This window comes from Erpetoichthys calabaricus, chromosome 4 (genome assembly GCF_900747795.2).
Source record: "Erpetoichthys calabaricus chromosome 4, fErpCal1.3, whole genome shotgun sequence".
In the NCBI taxonomy this organism is placed as follows: domain Eukaryota; kingdom Metazoa; phylum Chordata; class Cladistia; order Polypteriformes; family Polypteridae; genus Erpetoichthys; species Erpetoichthys calabaricus.
In genome coordinates this window covers 263,497,704-263,523,353 of record NC_041397.2, presented here as the reverse complement: position 1 = coordinate 263,523,353, position 25,650 = coordinate 263,497,704, and the positions used below count along the sequence as shown (strand labels likewise).

Genomic DNA, 25,650 nt, shown 5'->3' with positions numbered 1-25,650 from the left:
ACAGCCTGCTCTGTTTTTTCTTATATAGTTTCTCTGTGTTCCAAAACTAGTCCAACCTGTCATTGATGTGGACACCCAAGTACTTGTAGGAGTGCACCACCTCTATATACACTCCCCAAATAGTGACTGGACATAGAGACTCAAAGACAATAATCAGTTCTTTGGTTTTGCTGATGTTAAGATGGAGACAATTCTCTTTGCACCAAGAAACAAAGATCTCCACCAGATTCCTCTCCTCTGTCTTATCCTGTTTATCAATACCCCCAATAAGTGCAGAATCATCTGAGAATTTCTGCAAGTGACCTGACCTGGTGTTATATTTGTAGTTTGAGGTGTACAGGGTGAAGAGGAAAGGAGACAGGACTGTTCCTTGTGGTGCTCCAGTGTTGCTCACATCCGTATCAGAGACACAGTCTTTGAGTCTCACAAATTGCAGTCTGTCCAAGAGATTCAGAATCTCTGAGCTTACCTCTTAATAGGAAATATAATATTGAAAGAACTGGAGAAATCAAAAAAAACATAATCCTTACGGAGCTACCAGCTTTGTCCAGGCAAGAATAAGCCTTGTTCATACTAAAGAGCTCAGTGACTTTAACTGTGACACTGTACTTGAATGTTGCCTTTACTACAATACAGTTTGTGAAATTTCTACCCTGCTTAAACTGCCCTGATTAGCTGTATGTGATATTATTGTGAAGTGTAAGCGTCTAAGAGCAACAACAGATAAGCCACATAGAGGGAGACCATACAAACTTACAGGGTTGTTCTGCTGAGTGCTGAAGCACATTGCATGTAAAAACCACCTGCTGTATCCTCCTGTTGCATCACTTACAACAGAGTCATGCACTGCCTCTGGAAGCAACATCAGGTGTCAGGACTTTCATGAAATGGATTTCCATGGCTGGGGAGCTGCACACAAGCCTAAGATCACCATGCACAATGCCAAGCATCGACTGAGTGATACAAAGCCATTGAGCTCTGGAGCAGTGGAAACATGTTTTCTGGAGTGATGAATCATACATTATTTGGCAGTCTGATGGGCAAATATGTGTTTAGAAGATGTCAGGAGAACATTAGCTTCAGAATTGCTTATTGCCTACTGTAAACTTGGGTGGACAAGTCATAGTGGTCTGGAGCTGTTTTTCAGGGTTTTGGCTAGATCCCCTGGTTTTAATGAAGGAAACTGTTAATACTACAGTATTTGAAGACATTTTTTACAATTGTGTGCTTCCAACTTTGTGGCAACAGTTTTTTTGTGGAGGCCCTTTCCTCTTCCAGCATGGCTGTGTGCTTGTGGACTAAGCCAGGTCCATAAAGACATTTATACGAGTTTGGTATGAAAGAACCTGAAAGGCCTGCACAGAGCCCTGACCTCCCTCCTATTAAATATCTTTAGGATGAATTGTGAGCCAGACCTTCTTGTCCAACATCAGTGTTTGACCTCCCAAATACTCCATCCATCCATCCATTCTCTTCCGCTTATCCGAGATCAGGTCGCGAGGGTAGCAGCTTGAGCAGAGATGCCCAGACTTCCCTCTCCCTGGCCACTTCTTCTAGCTCTTCCGGGAGAATCCCGAGGCATTCCCAGGCCAGCCGGGAGACATAGTCCCTCCAGCATCTCCTGGGTCTTCCCCGGGGCCTCCTCCCGGTTGGACGTGCTCGGAACATCTCACCAGGGAGGCGTCCAGGAGGCATCCTAATCAGATGCCCGAGCCACCTCATCTGACTCCTCTCGATGCGGAGGAGCAGCAGCTCTACTCTGAGACCCTCCCAGATGACTGAGCTTCTCACCCTATCTTTAAGGGAGAGCCCAGACACCCTGTGGAGGAAACTCATTTCAGCCGCTTGTATTCGCGATCTCGTTCTTTCGGTCACTACCCATAGCTCATGACCATAGGTGAAGGTAGGAACATAGATCGTCCGGTAAATTGAGAGCTTTGCCTTACGGCTCAGCTCCTTTTTCACCACGACAGACCGATGCAGAGCCCGCATCACTGCGGATGCTGCACCGATCCGCCTGTCGATCTCATGCCCCATTCTTCCCTCACTCGTGAACAAGACCCCGAGATACTTGAACTCCTCCACTTGAGGCAGGATCTCGCTCACAACCCTGAGAGGGCACTCCACCCTTTTCCGGCTGAGGACCATGGTCTCGGATTTGGAGGTGCTGATTCCCATCCCAGCCACTTCACACTCAGCTGCGAACCGTTTGGCTTAAAGAGCACAAATTCCTACAGACACACTCTAAAATCTTGAGTAGAGCCTTCCCAGAAGAGTGGAGGTGGATAACGACACAATGGAATATCCAACACACTCATACAGGTTTGATGGTCAGATGTCTACAAGCTTTAGGTCAAATAATGTATTTTTATATAGGTTAATGTTCAAGGTTAGATATACAAACAAGGGGAGATGAAAAAGTTTTTCTCCTAGTCTTGTTATATTCTATGGCTCTGACTTGATAAGTGGTCAAATATTAACTTCTATGTACTAAAATATGTGAATTATAAATTTCTAGTTTTTGTGGTTTACAGGTTTATTTCTTGTTTTAGGACCAAGTCAATATGGATACTGAAAACTGCATAATCGAGTATTGTGCTGTCAGAGAAAAATACACCTTTGGAGATTCCTTCTCAGTTACTCGGCATGTAACAGAATAAGTCCCCTTTATATGCTACATTTGAGAGAGGGAATGAAGAATTCAGTTACAGCAGGGTATCTGTTGAAAATGACTGAGGGTCTGACCAACATTCACCTTCGATGACGGGAAAATGTAACAAACTATGTGGCACACTCTAATACAGAGTCAAACAGTCGTGCAGATACTATAGGGATTAGTTATGGGCCAGTCAATTATTTCTTCATGAACAATTAAACATGTGCAATGTTTGTGTGTGCTGGGTACTGTGAATCATAACTCCTGAAATGAAGCATGAGTACATCCAATATTCAAAGATAAATCTCAAGTTATGAAATTCAGACACAAAGAAATTTTTAAAAATATTTGGTAACACTTTAAGTACTGCAAAAATGCATCTATTATTCATTTACTCTTATGTAACAAAACCTTAACTTACACTTCTTGGGGTCTTCACAACACTTCCGAAACATCAGTAAAGTGTTCATTCATTTCTGCAATGTGATCTACTAACAAAACTTCACTTTGGAGTACTATGAGGTGGTTTAACAGAGACACATTTCGCTTGGTATTACATATTTAGTATAAGACTGATATTTAAAAAGTATTATGAAGACCAAAAGAAACGTTTTTAAGGTTTTGTTACATAAGATGAAATGAGTAATAGATGCATTTTTGCGGTACCTAAACTAAAGTGTTACCAAATATTTCATACTTGAAACTTGAATACTTCACTATGAGTCAGAGTTCAAAGAAATAACAGTAGTAGGGAAATGGTGATTCTTCATGGTTCAAGCTGGTGGTAGCATAGAAATGTCCACAATTTAAGGGTGCCTCAAAAAGCCTATATAACCAGTGTGAAGGACAGCCAGGTCCCATGCCTGGCAGGGATGCCCCTACTGCATCTGTTCTGGGGAAGCTACCATGGACAGCTCAATACCTCCCCCGGGACGCTTGGTGGCAGCCTCCATGGCGGATGATAATTCCCCAGCCTGGCGCATGGCTCCATGGGACATGGAGTCCTCCACAGCCTGGTTGGGGGCTTGGATGGCCGCCAGGGGGAGCTGCATGGAGTCAGCAGCCTGGCTGGTCATATCTTCAGCCCCACCCGGAAGGGCAATTAGGACCAGGTGGCCAAGCACCTGGAACGCTTCTGGGTGGGGTATAAAAAGGGCCAGCCACCATCACTCGAGAGAGCCAGAGTCGGGAGGAGGAGGAGGACTAAGCCTGAGGAGGAGTGGTGGTGGTGCTGCCAGCAGGATTGTTGCTGTGGTGAATTGTGCTTGTGTGGGACTGTGTATTGCCTGTGGGTCACGGGGAAGACGTGCGCCCACGGGTGAAGAAAATAAAGAAGTGTGTGTTTAAGACATACGGTGTCTGTCTGTCTGTGCCTGGGGCCTGGTCATTTACACCAGTCAGTATTATTCTGATTTGCTTTGTCTTTTGCTGTAATAAATAAGGAAAAAGCATCAAGAAATAATCCTTCTTCTTTCTAACAGTATCTTCACTCACAATGTACTGGTTGCAAAAGCTGCTCTGTGAAATTATGGATTTAAAGAGATGCGACACCTAGACCTGGTCTTGTGTGACTGTCATCTGCTCTTTAAGTTGAAGGGCTACCACCATGAGACACACAACACCAACAATAAAAACATGTAGTCAGGTATAGTAGAGTGATTGGATGAGCAGGGCAAAATGATTTAGTGTAGTGGCATAGAAGACGTTTGTGAGTGTTGTAACAAGAGTTTGAGTGTTCAGAGGTTTAGATTTAAGAATGCAATTTGTTTGGTTTTACTGGGGTTTTTTATAACGGCTTTTTGATCACTGGTTCGTAAAGGCTGGGGTTAACCAACACCTTGTAGAATAGGCTGTAGGATCAAATTAACCTTTAAATTTAAAAATTAATGCAAACATAAAATAAGCAAATGCAAATGTGTAGTATGCTTAAGTCTGCATATCTAATATGCATACCAGACTGTGTTAATCCTTACGAAATTTTACAAATAATTTATTTGCCACCATTGTTGCTGCAGACGTACCTGCCTCACGCTGCCTCTTTTTGTTTCGACAGTAACAGTAAATCGTTATTGTCAAAAGAATAATCAGCACAGTGCCTCCTCCAGCAATTCCTCCTATTAACATCCAGTTTAGGTCAATGGGTCGGGCTTCATCTAAAGAAAACAGAAATGTATTGTGAAGAGGGAAGAAGTGGAAATTCTGAACAAATCTGCAGTCTTTCAGAAACAATGCCTTAAACGACTAAAAACTTTCTACAAGGAATCCTTGGTGAAACGTACTGTTATTAAAGAAGTCCAAATAACAGAATGTTTCTTGAAGATATCACTCAAAAAATTCTCATGCCTACATAACTTTACATTGGGAGCAGCTAACACAGTCTTTTTAGTTTATTTATTTATTAAGTAAACTAAAAAAATAACAAGTTACTTTTGTTTCTATGGTTCTGTGATTTTTAACATATACAATCCAGTAAACAAGATTTTGTCTGTGTTTTATATTGAATCATAACTGTTGGGAAAACAGCAGCAGTGCAACATATCCTTGAAACAGTTCACATACTTCATACAACAATAGAGAAAGGTCAGTGCCAAAAATATGGGTATGATCATGGGCATGGCCATTATACATAAGCAAAATGGCTTTAATGCTTAAGGATTACACATTGTTACTATACAGTAGCTTGCTTGCAATTCTTTTACTAATTGTCAGTTATTTTCTAACCCACTTAGTCCCGAACAGGTTACGAGGAGTGCTAGAGCCCATTCCAGCTAACACAGGGTGCAAGGCATTGAACAAACCCTGAACAGGGCACCAGTCAATCACAGGGTGAACACACACTCACCACAACCACACACTATGGCCAATTTCGGATCAACAATCCCCCTAACCTGCCTGTCTTTGGCCTATGGGAGAAAACTGGAGCACCCAGAGGAAATCCACTCAGACACGGTGATAACATGGAAACTCCACAAAGGAAGGACCCAAGACATGAACCCTGGTCTCCATACTGCATGGCAGCAGCACTACCACTGCACCACCATGCCTCCCCCTTAACTACGCAGAATTGTCATGTTGATCCAACTACAATTGAAAGAAATTTAAAAATTTACATCAATATCCATATTTTATTACCACATAGCAATTTTCCATGCTTACTTTTATAAGAGAATTAGCAGATAAACTGTTTGGTACACCGTTTACTCTTCATTTTTCTTTTTTGTAAAGTCTAGTTCTGGAATAAAAATCATACCAGACTTTATTTTTGAAGTTAGTCTTCTGCTTACCTTTACATTTTACATCTGTGGAGTTACTTTCTTTTTGAATATCTCTGAAGCTCGCGATGCATATCAGTTTAACATTTGAGATATCTGAAGGAAGTAGGTAGGTTTTGGATGCTTTACTAGTTTGATCATTCCCATTTAACTTCCATTTGAACTGTAAATCCTTGTTATATGTAACATTGCAGACAGCTGCTTTCTTTCCTTCACAGATAAACTGAATGTTTGGTTTTGGAATTGGATCTGAAGGTGAAAGATGATAAAATAAAAACAATGTTATTGATGGTGTTATCCTTTTATGTCAATATAATTCACAATCCTAGATCTAGTATTTCTAGTGTCCAGTATTTCAATTGTTATTATTATTTTACACAATTTCTTGTAATTTCAATACATCATCTAATTTCCCTTTTGCTAGTTCTTCTTGTAGAGTTAAATGTATTACTATCTTATTGTCAATGCTATTTGTATCTTTTTTAAAAAATTGTTAAACTAGATGATGTTATGTGGACAGCATAGGCCCACACAACATTTTCAGCATAACAGAAACAGTAGTTACAGATGTCTGATATTTATAGGATGTGCAGCTCTGAGTTTTCCATATAAACTTTACAAGTGTATACAAGTGGAAGAAAATATTTATAAAAACATATACAGTATGTAGATTAATTGCTTTTGGTAATAAACATTGAAAAAGCAATTGAAGATGTTGATAGTAAAATAAAAACCTATTTTATTGCAATATCTATTTTCAGTTATCAATATGTCAAGGTTAATTTATTTATAGATCACATTTGAAACCCCACCAGATGCTCAAGAAACAAAAGCATGATCTCATGATCAACAGTGTCAAAAATCTGCAGAAAGGTCAAGGAGGTCAAGGACTGCTGCCCCATCCGAGTTAGTAATAAGAGAGATGTTGTTAAATACTTTCACAAAGGCTGTCTCAAAACCATGATAATGCCTAAAGCCAGATTAGTAGATCTCAAATAACTTAATGGAGTAAACCAATTGATTATAAATAAATATAATTATTAATTATAATTATAAATAAATAGCCAGAAAGGAAAATTGGGAAATTGTTTCGAAAGTAAGCTAACACACCAGAATCTTATTCTATCTTTTTACGCCACCGCATGTTTAGAAAAATGAGGGCACAACCCCCTTACTAACAGAACCATGTATAATGGCCAACAATGCTGGACCCAGGATATCAAAACACTAAATGATATTGTACTCTACAAGCTTTGCATGCACTTTCTATCCTGCTTATTTATCTCATTGTCATTGGAAACCAGTGGCAGTATTATATCTACAGTAAAGGTGGAAATAACCCTTACAACACTAGACACAAGGCAAGGCTCATCACATAGCACACTCAGTCACTCTTCCACTCACATTGTCAATTAAACTTAAAACACACACTTTTGGGATGTGGGAAGACAGCCATATATGCCCCTGCAAGCATGCTGGATGTTGCCTGTTTTTTCACTCAGCAGAGGATCTGCAATGACCTGCTACTGAGGTGGTGATTTTTGTTGGTGTCTTTTAGCATCCCGCTTCTGTCACAAATATGAAAGCATTTTGGAGGTTTTATGTACAGGATTTGTTTTATTACAAATGGATGTGCTTCACCAATGTTACATTATGCAGAGTCAGAGTTACCTTTCTCTGGTAACATGTGGTTCTGTGCCAAAACCTATTTTATAATCATTTCAACAAAACTAACAGTAAAGGTTTTGCTGATAATTGCATTTGCAAAGGTTTGGACGGATGCACAAAGGTTATTTGATTGCAACCTCCTATGCGTCCATTAAATGCTAATGTTACATTTTTGTATAGAACACAGATGGAAATTATTATCCAAAATGATATACTGTATGTTTCAGACAACACAGATCCTCTAGAGGAGATGGGGTTGCCATTTCTTAATTTTCAATGTTCAAATACCCTTTCCGTATCAGTCACAAGGCAATTTAATTTGTAGTATTTTTCTATGTTTACTGCTTGTTGCAACACACTTTCCAGTGCTCCTTCCTGTGCATTTCTTACTTCCAGTGGCCTAACTGCTCTTTCAAATATTTCATAATTGTTGTTATATGATTTTAAACTAGAATATTTATGATTATCTATAATTTTGAAGTAAACAACTTATATATTAAGTTTTTTGATTTTACACATTACTGTCTTTTATAAGGTATAATTAACCTTTAGAATGTCTTCAGGTTAAATTTGACCTAGTTTTGTGTTTGAAATGGATGGACAAGTGATATTAAATAGGTGAGGCGTGAAAAATGTAAGTTTCATGGCACCAAAAAGGGTATGTCAGAATAGTGTCAAAAAGACATTGTAATTATTAAGCAGCTTAATACACTGAGTTTATTTTTTACAACACTTTAAAGCAATCTTGTCTTTCGCCAATGCTATAGTTATCATTGTTTTAATCTCTACAACCACCAGAAGTGACCACCTCTATGCATTTAGAACTCAGATAGGAAAGAAGGATGGTATTTACACTATTAAAACAGAAATAATTCTTGGGCAAGGACTCTACTGGTTATGTTGACTACTCTCTTCAAAATTCCTGAGATGCTTGTTAATATAAAGTTAATTTTAACAGAGTAGCAATCTGGTCATGGAGGGATAATCTTAATCAATCTAGTCAAAGTATTTGATTCAATGACCCATAGTGTCCTTTTCAATAAAACCAGGAACCTGGTATTCTTAGAATCATCTTTGATATAGTTTAAGAATTCTTTTTGTTGTGGGAGTAATTAGCTTGAAATCTCTGATGTCCCTCAAAGAACAGCTTTGAGATCAACTCATTCCTTCCATTCAGCCATTTTCAAAGCATGCTTAATCCACTGTCAGTAATTAAACCTGGATCAGGCATCAGTAACATGCAGGTCCCGCTCTTGTACACATCCACACTCACTCACATGGGCCAATTTAGAGACAAAAAATGTGCAAACTCCACAAGGAAAACATTTTAATATAGAAGGAGAGGAGAATGACATGTGACTGGATTCCTGGTATTCTTCTTCAGGTGAATATTGCAGGTTCTCCTCCCGACTTAAAAAATGTTTCCTATTTTATAGATTTGAATTTTTTTCTATATTAATCTGTAAGCTGTTATCAGAGACTATAAAAATTACGTAACGTTTCACAGTTCTCTTAACAATCCAGAGGTATTTTTCCCAATGGATACTTTTTGTTGCCACAAGAATCACTACATCACTGGTAACAATAGCTACAATAATAATAATTTTGTTTTTTTGCCTAAAGTATCTTGTGATCTTCGTAGGAAGAACAATGAAACAAATCTATCCCTTAGCCTTTATGATCAAATGCCTCAATAAGCCTATTGAAAATTTGTCAGTTTTATCATAACAACATAGATCATGGTGCCAATTCACGAAGGTTGAAGGAAACATTTAAAAGAAAAGCAGAAACAAGGCAAACTCATTCTTCAAGTTATACAATCCATCCAGCCATTAATAACTAACTATTGAAATGGAAGAAGCCCAACACAATGAACAGAGAACATCAATGGCTGGGCATTGCAGTCACGATTGTTGGTGCTCCCATATATAATTTGTATAACATAATGAAAGGAGTCTCCCTTACAGGAACATTTGTTCCTGAAAAACACACTGGGTGGCAGCATCTCTCTGCTGGGACTTCTCTGTGCACATTTGCAGAGCTGCCAGGGAATTGTAGTCCAGTGGGCAGCCCCAATTGGGTCCTTGGGTGCGGCCAGGGGGTCCTGCTAAGAGAGAACTTCTTCACTTTAAGGAGATTCCACCTGACCAAGAAGTGATTCCTTGCAGTTTTTCCCAGGTCTGGCCTAAAAGAAACCATTCTGGCTCACCCAGGAGTTGGAAGTGGAGAAGGACAAAGCTTGCCCAGGAACAGTGTAATAGAAAAAAAATAGAGAAACAGAAAAAAGTTTCTGCTAGATTTAAGGAAAACACTGTATCAAAGATATTTTGTTTAAAAAGGAGGTATTAGAACCTGAGATTGTTGTTTATGTAGTTGTGCCAAGGGTTCGGGGCTTTAGAACAGCAGAGTGGCCACACTATTTACTCTTTCCCTTTATCATCTCTAATGTTTGGGTTTTGCATTCATTCTGACCTTTCATCTCCTCTGGCCTTGTTCTCCCTTTCCTTCCCTTTTCCCACCTGTGTATCTTATCTAGGGTCTAATTGATAATATCAGGTGCCACATATCAGCCAATTTTTAGTCTCTACATGTGCATTGGTGTCAGTAGAACCTCCAGCAATATTATGATGCTGAAACTCTACAAAACAAAGCATTTATTATGTTATTATGATAATATGCACAGCCACAGTTTGCAAAGCTACTCATCTTGATATGCACAATGAAGGTAACAAACTGAGGATTAACAATGTACATGCTAAACAATTTGAATAGCTTCAAAACCTTAAACTTCACCTGTATTTATAGTCCCTGGTATAGTTGATGCATAAAGGCATTCATTTTCTTACTATTATATTTGAAGTTCACAATTTTTCTGTGAAATTGCTGTATTTCCTCATTGTTTTTACAGCCTGTTAAAATGGCCGCTGCACAGACTACTCCAAACATGCACAAGGTTTTCATTCAGTAACTAAGATCTCCTTTGTTTCAAAAGTCAGACATTCATCCAGTAAAAAAACTGTAGAAGTTTTTCTTTCAGATGGTTATACGTTTATCTTTATATGCTGCAAGTGATTGTTTGATAGAGTACTTATAGTGTAAGAGTTTGCAAATTAAGTATTCCTATTCACGTGTCTGTTTTTTTAATCCACATGAAGTGCAGGTCATTATTCAGTCTGATTTTACAAACATCCATCTGTTTGCTTTTGAAAGAGCAGGCAATTTACACATGCATATTTAAAAAAATAAATACATAAGTAAGCTTATTAAATAGATAGATAGATAGATAGATAGATAGATAGATAGATAGATAGATAGATAGATAGATAGATAGATACTTTAGTCTGAACACACACCAGAACAACTAAAAAGAAAGAAAACTTCTATCTTGGCTGCCATAGTCACAATGAGGCATTATACAGATGTACTGCTGTTGGTATAAAGGAGCCCTCACAGTGTTTATTGACACACTTCTGCTGAATGATCAGTTGTGTGAAAGTTCCCAATGTTAGTGTGTCAGAGACAGGATGTGCAGCATTGTTTATAATGGCACTCATTTTTGTTTTAATTCACTCCTTTGCTGCTATCTCCAGAGGGTCCAGAGAGCGTATAGGCATATGGAGCTGCCTACATAAGCTGCAGTGATTGCTTTAAAGGACAATTTGCTAATACATTATTTTGTTATTTTCATATCAAAATGATAGTTCTTCTTTAAACACTTAACTGAAATCCTCTACTATTGAAAGAACCATCACATGTTACTGAAGTGAAGCCATCAGTTTACTGTATAGGCAAAGAATAAGTTTTCTCAAACTGCCTTGCTAGCTGTAAATTTAGCTGGAGTTCTCAAATGAAGGGGGACTTCTCCATGTGCATCAAAGAATTTAATATTCCTATGCTGCACATCCTTTACATATGAAAGGTGCTTTACTTTAACAGAGCTGCAATGAATAAAAGTCACACCCTATGTGTTATTTACTGGCCCTGTGTAAGCCGTGAGATAAGCCATCAACCTATGTGACTGGGATGATATTCCTGAACCTGTTCCAGTTAATGAAGTTTATACAGGAAGAACTGCAACTGGGACATCTGTGGGGATCAAAAGTAGTGTAACTTCTAACTAGGAATGTAACTTGTCTATGCCAAGGTCTGTTGTTTCAGTTTTGAATGGCACATTCATGCTACCGAGTCTCGTTACATTAAAAGGAGCTGGCTGCATTTACACATTTGTAACCAGGGCAGAAAAGTGTGGCACATAAACTATATGTCAACCCAATGAAGATATGTTGCCTCCTCTTCTTATAAAACTTGGAAAATGATGAACAAGGAAGGCAAAGGATGTCGATATCAGACACAAATGTTTCCACAAATACATCATGCCAAGATTAAGGGAGCTATTCCTGTTAGTCCACAAAACAGACAGGTGTTTCGAAGATCTGGTAGTGGAACCAGAGGACAGATGTTGAAGGATTCAAAAATGTTGAGAATCTTTTTAGCAACTACTGAACACCAAACTTTGTCCAGCTGGTTGACAACATGCTTCGAATATACAAAGCCATGAAGTGCAACATGTCACTAAGGATTCATTTCTTGCATTCACACTTTTTCCATAATAATCTTGGCGCAGTCAGTGAGGCACATGGTGAAAGGTTTCAACAAGACATTGCAACAAAGGAAAATCAGTATAAGTGCAAATAAAATCAATCACAGCTGGTGGACTATTGAACACTGAAATAAGACGTATCTGAAGCTAAGTAAAAACAAAAATCATCATCAGAATATTTTTAGCTCAACTGAACTAATGAAATGTGTTTGTATCATTAAGTGATTAGACATGTTAAATTCAGTAAAAGTTAATTATGTTTCCCCAAATTCCAACGTGATAACCATTAATCTGAAAGTATATTTGTGTTCACCTTAAAGCTTTTTGTCATAATTACCCAATGTTTTTCAGGAAACAAAACCTTTGAAAAAAATTTTTCATTGTACAGTAATCCCTCCTCCATCGCGGGGGTTGTGTTCCAGAGCCACCCGCGAAATAGGAAAATCCGCGAAGTAGAAACCATATGTTTATATGGTTATTTTTATATTGTCATGCTTGGGTCACAGATTTGCGCAGAAACACAGGAGGTTGTAGAGAGACAGGAACGTTATTCAAACACTGCAAACAAACATTTGTCTCTTTTTCAAAAGTTTAAACTGTGCTCCATGACAAGACAGAGATGACAGTTCTGTCTCACAATTAAAAGAATGCAAACATATCTTCCTTTTCAAAGGAGTGCAAAGCAAGCAGTCAAAAAAAAAATCAATAGGGCTTTTTGGCTTTTAAGTATGCGAAGCACCGCCGGTACAAAGCTGTTGAAGGCGGCAGCTCACACCCCCTCTGTCAGGAGCAGACAAAGAGAGAGAGAGAGAGAGAGAGAGAGAGAGAGAGAGAGAGAGAGACAGATAAAAAAAATCAATACGTGCCCTTTGAGCTTTTAAGTATGCGAAGCTCCGTGCAGCATGTCCTTCAGGAAGCAGCTGCACACAGCCCCCCTGCTCACACCCCCCTACGTCAGCGCAAGAGAGAGAGAGAGAGAGAGAGAAAGTAAACTGGATAGCTTCTCGGCCATCTGCCAATAGCGTCCCTTGTATGAAATCAACTGGGCAAACCAACTGAGGAAGCATGTACCAGAAATTAAAAGACCTATTGTCCGCAGAAACCCGCGAAGCAGCGAAAAATCCGCGATATATATTTAAATATGCTTACATATAAAATCCGCGATGGAGTGAAGCCGCGAAAGGCGAAGCGCGATATAGCGAGGGATCACTGTATTTGGTAATCTTTGCTGCCCAAATATCAAAATCGCAATTGGTCTGAAAAAACCTATTGGGCCCTACTAGATACTCAATTCAAGATACGCACCTGATGAAGTCCCAACAACCAAAATGTTCCTCACTCTTTTGTGATTTTAACCATTTTACTAGCCATTGCCTATTTTTCCATTGACAACGTTTCTCCAGCTTCTCAATCATTTTACTAAATAAGTAAAGTAGATCATGATTTAAAAGCCTTCCAGAGTGGATTATTTTCTGACATTTTAGTAAAGCATAATGCCATGCTAATGAATTTTTCAACAATCAAAATCTAGCAAAACAGATGTGTGGAAATTGTAAATATAAAGGTGAGTAACATGTATAAAGCTTACCTACTACTTGTAATTTATATGTTACTTTTAGCAAAAGTTTTCCATCTTTAAAATTATGCAAAATATAATCATCCTCCATTATTTTTTTAATGTTTTTCACAGTAAGTGATCCATCACTCCCAATACTGCCAAAGTCACAGTTTCCAATGGATTTTCCACTTTTCATTTTACAAACTTGTCCATCTTTCTTCCACGCAATGTCTTCAGTATTTTGGTGGGGATTTTTCAGCTCAACTGATTGGCCTACTTCAACATACTTTTCTTCAGTTTTGTCAGTTTCAGACCCTAGCAATTGAAAAGAAGAAAATTAAAATAAGTTAAAGTGTTAATAAGAAGTTTAGCTGTGATACAGTAAATAACAAATTAAAGCATCAAATGAGGAACATTTATTTTAAAAGACCATAATAAAACATTTTTTTTCATAAACAAGTATTATTTCTGTGTCTTTTTGAATAACATATTAGTTAATAAGTGCAATGTGTTTGTTTGTGGTATTGTAGTATGCATCACCTTATAAGATTCACTTTGTAAACACTGTGGACCACCAGGCTGGTACTAAGATTCACTTTGTAAACACTGTGGACCACCAGGCTGGTACCGCCACCTTAACCCGACACAGAGAAGTGTGGGACACAAGTTCAAGGCACACACAATTTTTATTTTTTACCTTGTGGGAAACACTTCCCCCGTTTCCCACAAGTACAGCACAGTCCCAGCACAACACACAACAATACTCTTCCTTCTCCACCAATCTTCTGGTCAAGCTTCATCTTCCTCCTCCTGACTCTGGCTTCTTGAGTAGTGGCTGCTGGCTCCTTTTATACTGCACCCAGAAGTGGTCCAGGTGCTTGATGACCTACTTTCTGACAGCACTTCCGGGTGTGGTGGAAGAACTGCCAAAAAGGGCTCAGGAGTTCCTGCTGCAGCACACCCTGGCTGTGCCCGTGGATCCCAACAGGGCTGAACCCAACTCCAACTCCCATGGAGCCCTACGGGAGTCGAAGGCACCGCTGCAACCTAGGGGGGCTGCCATCTAGTTCCTGGCTGAGGTAATGCTCTGGCCACACTTGCTCTCTTGGTCCTCTCAGCATGGAGGCAACTCTTAGTCAACTCTTTATCAAATGGCAATTGCTTAAATTAGGTGCTTAAATAAAATGAAACTTTCTTTTACGTGCTATTTTACTAAAGTTCAAGTTCAAGTGTCTTTTTATTGTCAACGTACAGGGTGGGATGAAATTGCGTGCCTTCAGTTCCACAGTGCAAAACAAACAACACATAACATGACAAGACAGTGTATACAACATATAACACAATACAACATATACTGCAGTAGACAAGATACTGGGCAGTAAATCAATGTGTACACACAAGCAACATATACAGTAGTGCAATTGCAGTAATTGACAATAAGAGACAGTTTAGTAATTCAGTAAGCTAGGCTGGTAGTGTAATGGGCTGGAATTCAGTATTCTAAAGAAAATGACATTTCGGTGTGTTGCTTAGTGTAATGGGATACAAACCAGTGTTTTAAAGAAAAGGCAGAATTTCTTGAAAATTCTGCTACAGGTTATTTCTGATGGCTATCTACAGGACATAAATATTTACCTGTCTTGCTAAAGAGTCACCTGCTTTGAATAGTCAGACTGCTTTGATTTAGTATCTTATCTACACACAATGTGGGGATACAGAACTGTCTGAAACCTTGGAAAATTAATGAGTTCTGGGGACATTGGTTTCTAATCAAATACTCAAAGTAAATGTGTTTACACTATTTGTTATACAGAGTAAACTGGCTTGCACCATTGTTTACACTGATTACCATGTTCATCTATGCAGAAATTGAAGCATATATATATTTCTGGGAAAAGGAGAATAAAGGAAGAAGAGAACAGAGAAGTATGGTCTGAGACTTGGGACTGCTGTCTGTTTCTTTTATGCTTTACACCATATTGCTGTGGCTACATCCTGTAGCAACAGTGACTTGTACCTGGCCCAGATTCCCCTAAGCCTGAGGTCGGTAACAGTAGCAGTTTAGTAGTAACAACATTATATTTTAAAATGTGCAAATTTGGCTGATAATACAAGAGACGTTCAAAAAGTTTCTGCACTTTTATATTTTCATTGGAAACGGTGACGGTGGCAGGAGTAGTAATTGGTTGTGTCTGAGAGTGTCATTTGACTAGTTCTGTCTGGCAAGCCAGCTGCCCTTGCAGTTTAGTATAAGAGTTGTCACCCTGTGGTGAAAATGGCTTTGAAACTTATAAATTGCACCAAAGAGGAACAGCTTTCTGTCATACACTTTTTGTGGGCAGAAGGTGTGCCAGGAGCACAAATTCATCTCTGCATGTGTGCTTAGTATGGGGATAAAGTTCTCTCTCATAGAGTCATCTATGATTGAAATGGCCATACTAGTGTGACGGATGCAGAGCACTCTGGACATCTAGATACAGCCATGACCAGATTTTCATGTGATGATGATGTGAAAGCAGTGGCGCATCAGTAGCTACGCGCTCAACCAAAAACATTTTTTGATGATGGCATTAAAAAGTTGGTACGACACTGAGAAAATTGCACCGCAAAGGAAGGTGACTATGTAGTAAAGTGATGTAATTTGTTTTTGAAATTCTTAATAAATACAGTAAACAAAAGTGTGTAAACTTTTGAACATTCCTCATACATATAACAGATAGCAGATATAAAGTGAAGTGTGCATTGACTTAGGCATTTCAGAGGGATGTAGATAGTTTTAGACCATAATTCAGAGTTGACAGTTCTGCAGCAGGAAGTGGGGGTGTAAGAGTGTTGAGGAGTCGTACGCCATGTGGAAAAAAACTGTTGCACAATCTAGATGATCTAGCGCGAATGCTGTCATACCATCTACTAGATAGCTACAGTGCAGGGTGGGTGGGGTCAGCTGCAATGCTTGGCGTCCTACTTAAACTACAAGTGTTATTTGTCTCCTATATGGCTGTAATGGACACTCCAATGATGTTCTCAGGCATCTTAATGATCCTCTGTAGTGACTCGTGGTCAGCTGCATTCGAGTTTCCTTACCACACTGTGATAGAACTGGTCAGCACACTCTCTATAACTCCCCTAAAGCAAGTACATCACAACAACAATCACCACAGAAAATTCTCTCTGCAGATAGAATTGCCTGCATCTCTCTGATTGGATTTCCACCAGTGCTGAGCAGTGACTCGAGATGATTATTGCATTAGAACACCAGTCCTTATTGATATAGACACACTAACCTCCCCTTTGAATCTTACAGCACAGCTCAATTTGTTTGCTCAGAAGATGGTTAGCCCATCTAGCTGGATGGCAGAATCTGGGATGTTCTCATAAAGCCATGTTTCCGTGAAAACAAAAGCGTAGCAGTTCCTCAATTCACGCTGAGTGCTACAATGAAGACTGACATAATCCAGCTTGTTATCAATGGAGTGGACATTTCGCTAAGGGAATAGTCAGCAGTGATGGTCAATTTGGCTTAGTCTTCATCCTACCATGATTGCAGTCACTCTTGCCGCATTTCTGTTTCCTCTCATCGCGCTTCCATGTTTGCCTCTGTTGTACATTCGCTCTGAGTCATGCCGTGGTCTCGTGGCTTGCAACGCTTAGCAGGCCAAGGTCAGCTAGCATCTCCATTGTTTACTTCGGCAACCTTAATAAACTGTTCATGACATTTTTACAAACCAACACCAATGTGGCTCAGTTGTATTTCTGTGTACTACTGTGTCCACCCTACGTACAGGTCAAATTACTAACAAAATACAATCTAAATTATGTGATGATGCTAAATTCAGCATGTTAACAGTATAATAATGACATGAAAGCAAAATCAATGGTGTCATTGTTACTGAGTGTTAACTGAAATTGCAAATAATGTGCTATGCCAAAGAAGAAACTAGTCAGACCTTTAAATACTGTGACACGCAGCAGATCAAGAATACAAAGGGTAAGCCCTTGCTCTCTTCACTTGAAGTCTTTCCCATTTTTCTGTCTTTAATTCTGGTAACCACCACCACACCCTGCGATTATTCATTCCGCTTTAATTTCATATCAGTACCTACAATCTAGTGTTAAAGAACAGAGGTTGTGACTAAAGAAACCTGCTTTATTTGCCTATTGACATAAATTGTTGATGCCGGTGTTGTAAGATGAGAAACAGGATTTGTGTATTGGTGTAGTTTGATTTGTGTAATTCTTTTTAGTGGTAGCACACTACTTTAGCATTTATTGGTGTGAGGCACTCACATGCTGGCATGTTCTAACACTGATTGCAGGCTGAAAACATTGCGGCACTCAGAAAGCACCAGCTCAGTGTGATTTGTAGAATAAGAGGGAACAAGAAAAAACAAAGAAAGAAACAGGTAAAGTGAACGTTGAGTGTGCAAAGATAAACAGAGTGAATAGTATTTGTGCTGTTGATTAGTTACTGGAGAGAAAGGCAGAGGACTGTAGAAGGTCTGAAAGATGAATGTCCTCGCTGTTGGGAGGGAGTTGAAAGAAGGATGGGGTCCTAATGTAGCGGCATCCAGGAGCGGGCAAGGCCCTCTAGGAGCTGTGTTGACCAAGGGAGGTGTTAGCTGTGAGTCTGTGGGCACCAACTGAGGTGGTGGATTGGAGAAACAAGGAGGATGTAGCAAGTTGCATCTGTGGGAACGTTTCTGATTTTTACCTTATAGTTAGATTTTAAATCTATTTATTGGATTAATAATTTCAAACACCCTTGAACACTGAAATAGTTTTTTGACGGCATGATGGATTATTTATGTACTAGCCACGGTACCTGTAGAAGACAGGTAATAGATTAAATATAAAATATTTGCGATTTCATGCCCTTCATCTTCCTTCAGCGCCTTTCCCTCTGTGTTTATGTGTGTGAATGTCTCTTAAACTGCACTCCTTCTCTAAAGCACATTCTCATAAAACCTGCTCCACAGACTCTGTTATTATTTTTGAGGTGTTTTTTTCACTACCTGTCCAGTTTTATACTTGCTGTATTTAAAGGCAACGCTCTTACCATGCGTCATACATCTTTACTCGCCTCACGTCTCATGCTCACAATTCCTTTTTCGTCACATCACCACAGTCAAGCTGACTAATCAGACTGCTCAGGAGGACTGGACACAGAGACTTTAGTATTTTATTAAATAGCACATTTAATGACCTTATAATTGCATGTTTTGTACATTTTAATGCATTTTATATTTTGAACATTTGAACAAACACTGGTACTGCTTTGACAAGTAAGCCACAAGATTATTTACTGTCTCGCCTTGGTCCATCCTCAGTCATGGCTATTGATGCACTGGGAAAGGGGCAGTTTAATGGCTGTTGGCATATAGGACATCACAATCAGTCACATAGAAGGTCCTGATGTAGTCCCAATGCATGTATTGTTCCTGTCTTGTGCCCTCTGCTTACTGGAATAGAATTCAGCATCTCTGCATCCCTGCTTAGGATAAAGTAAGTTTAGAAAATGGATGGATGGATAATTTTTGCATTTTTGAATTTTGAAAATTTGAATTTTCTGGTTTGTATTTTGGAAACTTTAAAAACAATTCTTTTTGTATTTAAGAATTCTTAAATAAATCAAAATAAACTGGTATGCCAGTTCTTCACTCTGTTTTTGAAATTGTTGGCCTAAGGCCTCTTTTAAAGTATTCAGGCTTCTTTTCTGTACTTTTAGTCCTGAAATCATAACAGTAAATTCATTCAGGTTTGGTGAAAAAAAAACTGCCACTATCTGAATGCCTAAAATAAGTAATTTCTTTATTTAAAGAATGTAAAATCATATTCCTTTGTGCATATGGTCTCTATTACAATGTCGGAAGCTGAAGTTAAAGTCAACTGCTCAAAAATGAATGACTATTCTGAAATTACAAAAATAATGTTCTGGCAACAAAAGAAACCCAAGGATATCAGATCCACTTTCTCATATAACCCCTTGAAAAGATTGGGTTGGTAATTCCAAGAGACAGGAATACAGGTAAACAAAAGAAATGTTAGACAGCCTTGAAATGACAAGAGAAGGTAATGGACAACTTTCCTCTGCCAGTGGTAATTGAAGTCACAAGAAAGGTTGCATCAGCTCACTAATACAGTGGTTCCCAAACTCGGTTGTGGGGACCCACTGTGGCTCCAAGTATTTGTTCCAACCAAATACACAATCAGTGATTGTAATTTACTATAATTGATCTAATTTAATTAGCTTTTCTTTTTCTTTTCTTATTCTGAATTCAGAAAAGCACAACAGTATGATTTTTACATTTATAAGACATTTAGAAATATTTCTCTTTTTGCTATAGCTTTAAATACATAACTCTCTCTTTTTTCCTATTCTGCTCTATTTGTGTGTAGTTTGCTCCCTTCGTTGTATTCTAATCATGACAATTAAAAACAAGCAGAGCAGACACCCAAGTAAACAACACTGAATGATGGAAGCCTGTAACTATATTCAGCATCAGACCTGATAACTACTAAATAATCAGAACCTGGAAAAGCAGAATGAAATTCAGGATGAAAATATTGTTAAAAAGAAAAAAAAAACATACACAATCCCTGTAAAACTGCTTAGTATATTTTAATATAAATTTACCAACCTTGGTTTTGTAATTTATATATTGACCCCAAAACACAGAAACTGGGAAATTACAGTTCTCTTAATTAGGCTAGGAATCAATTTAAAAAAAGATGTTAGTTGGAACAAAAACCTGTAACCACAGTGGTTCCCCAGGACTAGTAGATAAGAGGAATTTCATAAGTGCAAACCTGTGCAAATTTCTGGACTCATCTGACAAAATGTGCTACATTTGTTGTAGCCTTTGCAGGTACAGCCTTGCTACAAAGAGTTCAGCAATTACTTTTTTGTGCTTGTTTTGCTTATGTACCTGTGTTTAATTTTACAGAAATGCTTTACAACTGGGTTATGGTTAGGGGTTAGGGTTTTTTTCATTGCTTGCAGGACAAGCTAAAGATGGCAGAGGTAAGAACAGAGGAGAGTAAATTGCCAACAGAAGGGGTTCTCAAACACCTCTATGACATTAGATAGATAGATAGATAGATAGATAGATAGATAGATAGATAGATAGATAGATAGATAGATAGATAGATAGATAGATACTTTATTAATCCCAAGGGGAAATTCACATTTTGAGGTTTTAATTCATTGTTCCTCTGAGTGCCAGAGCAATTTTTCACTAGCTAAATTGATTTCTGGGGTTTGTTTAGGAGCATGGGCATAACAAATACTTTCACTTTTTCAAACCACATACTGTTTTTAAAATTATAACTATTCAGGATTTAAATGTACTATTTTCATTCTAATGAAATGGTATATTTACAAAAGTGAAGCTTGACATTCATGCTGACAATAACCTTATTTCATGCATCAATATATACAGTACTTCTGTAAAAATAAACTGTCTTCTTATTTTTTCAGTTTCAGATCAATTCCTTTATACGTCAGTTTTACTGGGTAGGCAAGTAGGTATGTCCGACACCTCTGTATCAATCAGATACAACATAAGTCAGTTATGGGCTCCAAGCTTAAAGGTCATCTGTGAGGCAAAAATAAGTGAAAATAAAAATCTATTTGTTTTTGCAAGAGTTTTACTGACTTGATAAGTATGTATGTCCTGTACTTCTATATCAATCAGTATGGCCTACTTGATAGCTTAGTGTGTATTACTGATGTTACATACTGCATCATGCCTCCATGTACACATTCATATAAAGCAAACTCTGTATGAACACATGTATTATACGTGTTTGTGCATTAAAGTGAATGTAAGCACAGAAAAATTAATTTGCTTTAATTATCTTGGCTGCTTACAGCTTTGATCACACCACAACAATAAATTCTGGAAGAAGTGATAGTTTCTCCAAAACAACACCTCTGCTACTTCAGGTTCATATTCCCTATCCTGGGTATAATTCTTTGTAATTAGCTGAAGTCTTTGCAATACATGACTCTAGAATCAGCATGGTTTATGCGTGCTATGGGCTTGACTAGTCATACAATACATTAAAAAGTATCTCATAAACTTTACATCTATGACAGCAGTTAATAGGTGTACCTAAATACAGAAAAAGACACAGACAAGTGATGACTAACAACACATTACTTAAATATGCTTCAGCAACAGCAAGTACAAAAAAAGAGAACCATCTGATAGTTATTCAGATGATTCAACATGGCACTGCTGGTAGATATCTGAATGAAACGGTGTGTGGGTGCTGCTTTGAGTGCAGATTCACTGAAGGCCAATGAGATACATGAGCACAAGAGACCATATATAATAACAATGCATTTGTGTTTCTGAACAAAAGCATGAACTGATCATTTACTCCAAGCAGACATATTTTATGCTAGTTAGAGACGGACCAATGAGTGAAACTTTGAAGGCTATAACTGCAGTACAACACAGTGTGATCAAACCAAGAGACAAACCTAAACAAGAAACAATTGCATCTTCTTACACATGTGCCACTAAAATTCTCTGAAGGCCCTGAAGACTCTATGAAAAAGCTTCATCACTGTCTCTTGAGACAACAGAAACTGGACATAAGATTAAATGCCATTACTGTTTATACATTTGTTTTTGAGGCTAATACTACTTGTAAAGTCACATCTGGACTAAAGCCAGTACAGTATATGGATGTTGGTGTTAAGTTTAAAGTAATATTCTGTCAGGCACATAGACTGGAAAGCTGTTGTAGGAAAAAAAGGATGGTAGAAAAACTGGATTCCATTATGAAAAACCCCCTTCATCATCTGCAGTAGACGCTCACTTGTACAACTTTTACCCACAGGCTCATTCCACTACTGTGTGCTAGAGAGAGCCTCTGGGGATTCTTTCTGCCCACTGCTATCAAGCAATTCAATGCTTCCTTCCAACATACTCTTCAAGTTCATTTTGAAATTTCTGCACAACTAGGGGGCTCTGCCCCCTGTTTGCTTTGCTCACCCACCCCCGGGCAGGTGCTTAGTGCGAGCCACTTCACGGCTCTGCCGCTCGCGTATGGGGAAGCAGATGTACAATTTAAACAGATTGTTATTTTCATGGGAATTGTTACATATGCATAATAGACCTAACTATTTTACATTACAGCGAGTAATTAACCATAGTAAAAAATAGTAAAATGTAATAAATTAAAAGAAAATTATGTTTCATGTTGCGTTAGAGGCATTCGTTGCGTTATACATTTTCGTTCTATTTGGCTTTGAAATTAACACGCAAATACTTTTTTAAATTACACTTTTACTGTAAATCCTCAGTAAAAACAATTTTTTAAATTAACGTTTCTTCAATATCGCATTGAATATTGATTCCATGTTTGGACATACAGTAATCCCTCCTCTATCGCGGGGGTTGCGTTCCAGACCACCCTCCAGCTAAAGGTGAAAATCCGCGAAGTAGAAACCATATGTTTATATGGTTATTTTTATATTGTCATGCTTGGGTTACAGATTTGCACAGAAACACAGGAGGTTGTAGAGAGACAGGAACTTTATTCAAACACTGCAAACAAACATTTGTCTCTTTTTCAAAAGTTTAAATGTGCTCCATGACAAGACAGACATGACAGTTAATTAAAAGAATGCAAACAAATCTTCCTCTTCAAAGGAGTGCGCATCAGGAGCAGAGAATGTCAGAGATAGAGAGAGAAAAAAAGCAAACAAAAATCAATAGGGCTGTTTGGCTTTTAAGTATGCGAAGCACTGCCGGACAAAGCAGCTGCTAGGAAGGGAGCAATGTGAAGGTAGTCTCAGCATTTTTTAGAGGAGCGTCCGTATCCTCTAGGCCAGTGTGCGAACAGCCCCTCTGCTCACATCCCCTCCGTCAGGAGCAGAGAATGTTGGAGAGAGAGAGAGAGAGACAGAAAAAAACAAATAATCAAAAATCAATACGTGCCCTTCGAGCTTTTAAGTATGCGAAGAACCGTGCGGGAAGCATGTTGCTTGACAAAGCAGCTGCACAGAAGGGAGCAACGTGAAGGTAATCTTTCAGCATTTTTAGACGAGCGTCCGTATCGTCTAGGTGTGCGAACAGCCCCCCTGCTCACACCCCCTCCGTCAGGAGCAGAGAATGTCAGAGCAAGAGAGAGAGAGAGAGAAAAGCAAACAATCAAAAATCAATACGTGCTGTTTGATCTTTTAAGTAAGCAAAGCACAGTGCGGGAAGCGTATCGCTTGACAAAGCAGCCATATGTAAGCCCAGCAAGGAAGAGAGCAATGTGAAGGTAATCTTTCAGTGTTTTTTGAGGAGTGGCCGTATCCTCTAGGGGTGCGAACAGCCCCCGTGCTCACAATATATTTGAGGAGTTTTATTTAATACGTAATACGCGCTCTGGTTGGGTAGCTTCTCAGCCATCTGCCAATAGGGTCCCTTGTATGAAATCAACTGGGCAAACCAACTGAGGAAGTATGTACCAGAAATTAAAAGACCCATTGTCCGCAGAAATCCGCGAACTAGCAAAAAATCCGTGATATATATTTAAATATGCTTACATATAAAATCCGCGATAGAGTGAAAGTCGAAGCGCGATATAGCGAGAGATTACTGTACAGTATATCGTGACAATGCAACATATAACTGCCCATGAGTGAATATCATTTCTTTCTCTCTAATAAATAAACCAACTTTTCCGAATGTTTGTCCCTGTGATTTGTTAATTGTCATAGCAAAAGCTATTCTAATGGGAAACTGTAAACGTTTTAATGTGAATGACATATCAAGTCTCCTTTGGTGTCTAATGTCATCCGCAGAAGATGTACTACATTACCTTTCTTGTTGCCTGCTAAAATTTTACATGTCAGAATTGTTCGACCAATTTTGAATACAATTAATCTTGTCCTATTGCATAGCCTGTCAATCAAGATAAATTATGCAATAATATTACGATACATCCTTCTTTCAACAGTAATTTGGCTGGTGGAAGACCGGATGGTGTTAACAGTTGTAGATATTCTACGGGATATTGTAAGTTGATATTTTCATTTTCAGCAACATCACCACCAACTGTTTCAGCATAGTCTATTGATACATATTTAACCAATTTGCCGTGTAACCGATCGACAATTTTCACGTTAATTTGTTTGAGTTCATCGTTTCTCAGTGCTAGGATTGCCCGTGTACTCACTTCTTCTGTTGATAACCCTTCAGGATGAAGTTCTTCAATAAGATTTGGACATAATAAGTCTTTTTTTGTTGGGAACTTAAAGATGAGGAAACCATAAAAATTTATAAGAGCTGAGAGTGCAGAAACTGTGTCTGACAAAAGCATTCACACAAATGTGATATGACTGGACCATGTGTGTGTTTAAAAATGGTTGAGAGGAGGGTGGGACTTGAAAAAATCTCTTGGCAATAGTCTCGTCTCAAGATTTTCTTTTATAATAGAGAGATATACATTTATTTATTTATCTCTTGTTTATTTGGCTGCATTATTTGTCCTATGAGTCTGTATCCTTGTTTTTTATGTTTTTGTTGTTGTATGCACTTGAATTTCCCCTTAGGATTAAAAAGTTTATCTAATCTAATAATACATTTTCCCTCCAGTTTTAACAAGAAAGCTCTCTTGAGTATAAACTCCCAAAGCTACCTGTGTCCAAGCGCACAGAAGTCCTCCACTTGTACATGACACATGCACAAACACACATGCACCAACAATGTTACGGAATAGCCTGGGTTTCACCTCCATCTCAACTGACTTTTCATTTTAAGTATTCTTTTTATTGTCTTGTAAATAATATTTTGTAAATTTTGTTTGTTTTTTTCTTTCTGTTTACATTCATTTTTCAGTTAGTAGTATTATTATGTTTATTACTTTTCATTGAAGTATGTTTATTTATTAA

The 25,650-nt window shown here is 38.4% G+C and overlaps 1 protein-coding gene across 1 annotated transcript in view; it reads right to left on the bottom strand.

Annotated features, from left to right (window-relative positions):
• The window catches only part of LOC114650839 (T-cell surface antigen CD2-like), a 50,702-nt gene that overhangs the window by 4,954 nt on the left and 20,098 nt on the right, over window positions 1–25,650 (bottom strand). The window contains exons 2-4 of the mRNA XM_028800726.2: window positions 13,785–14,069; window positions 5,941–6,177; window positions 4,678–4,809 (exon numbers count right to left, since the gene is read on the bottom strand). Of these exons, the coding sequence (XP_028656559.1) occupies window positions 4,678–4,809; window positions 5,941–6,177; window positions 13,785–14,069 (654 nt within the window). The remainder of the gene's footprint in view (window positions 1–4,677; window positions 4,810–5,940; window positions 6,178–13,784; window positions 14,070–25,650) is intronic.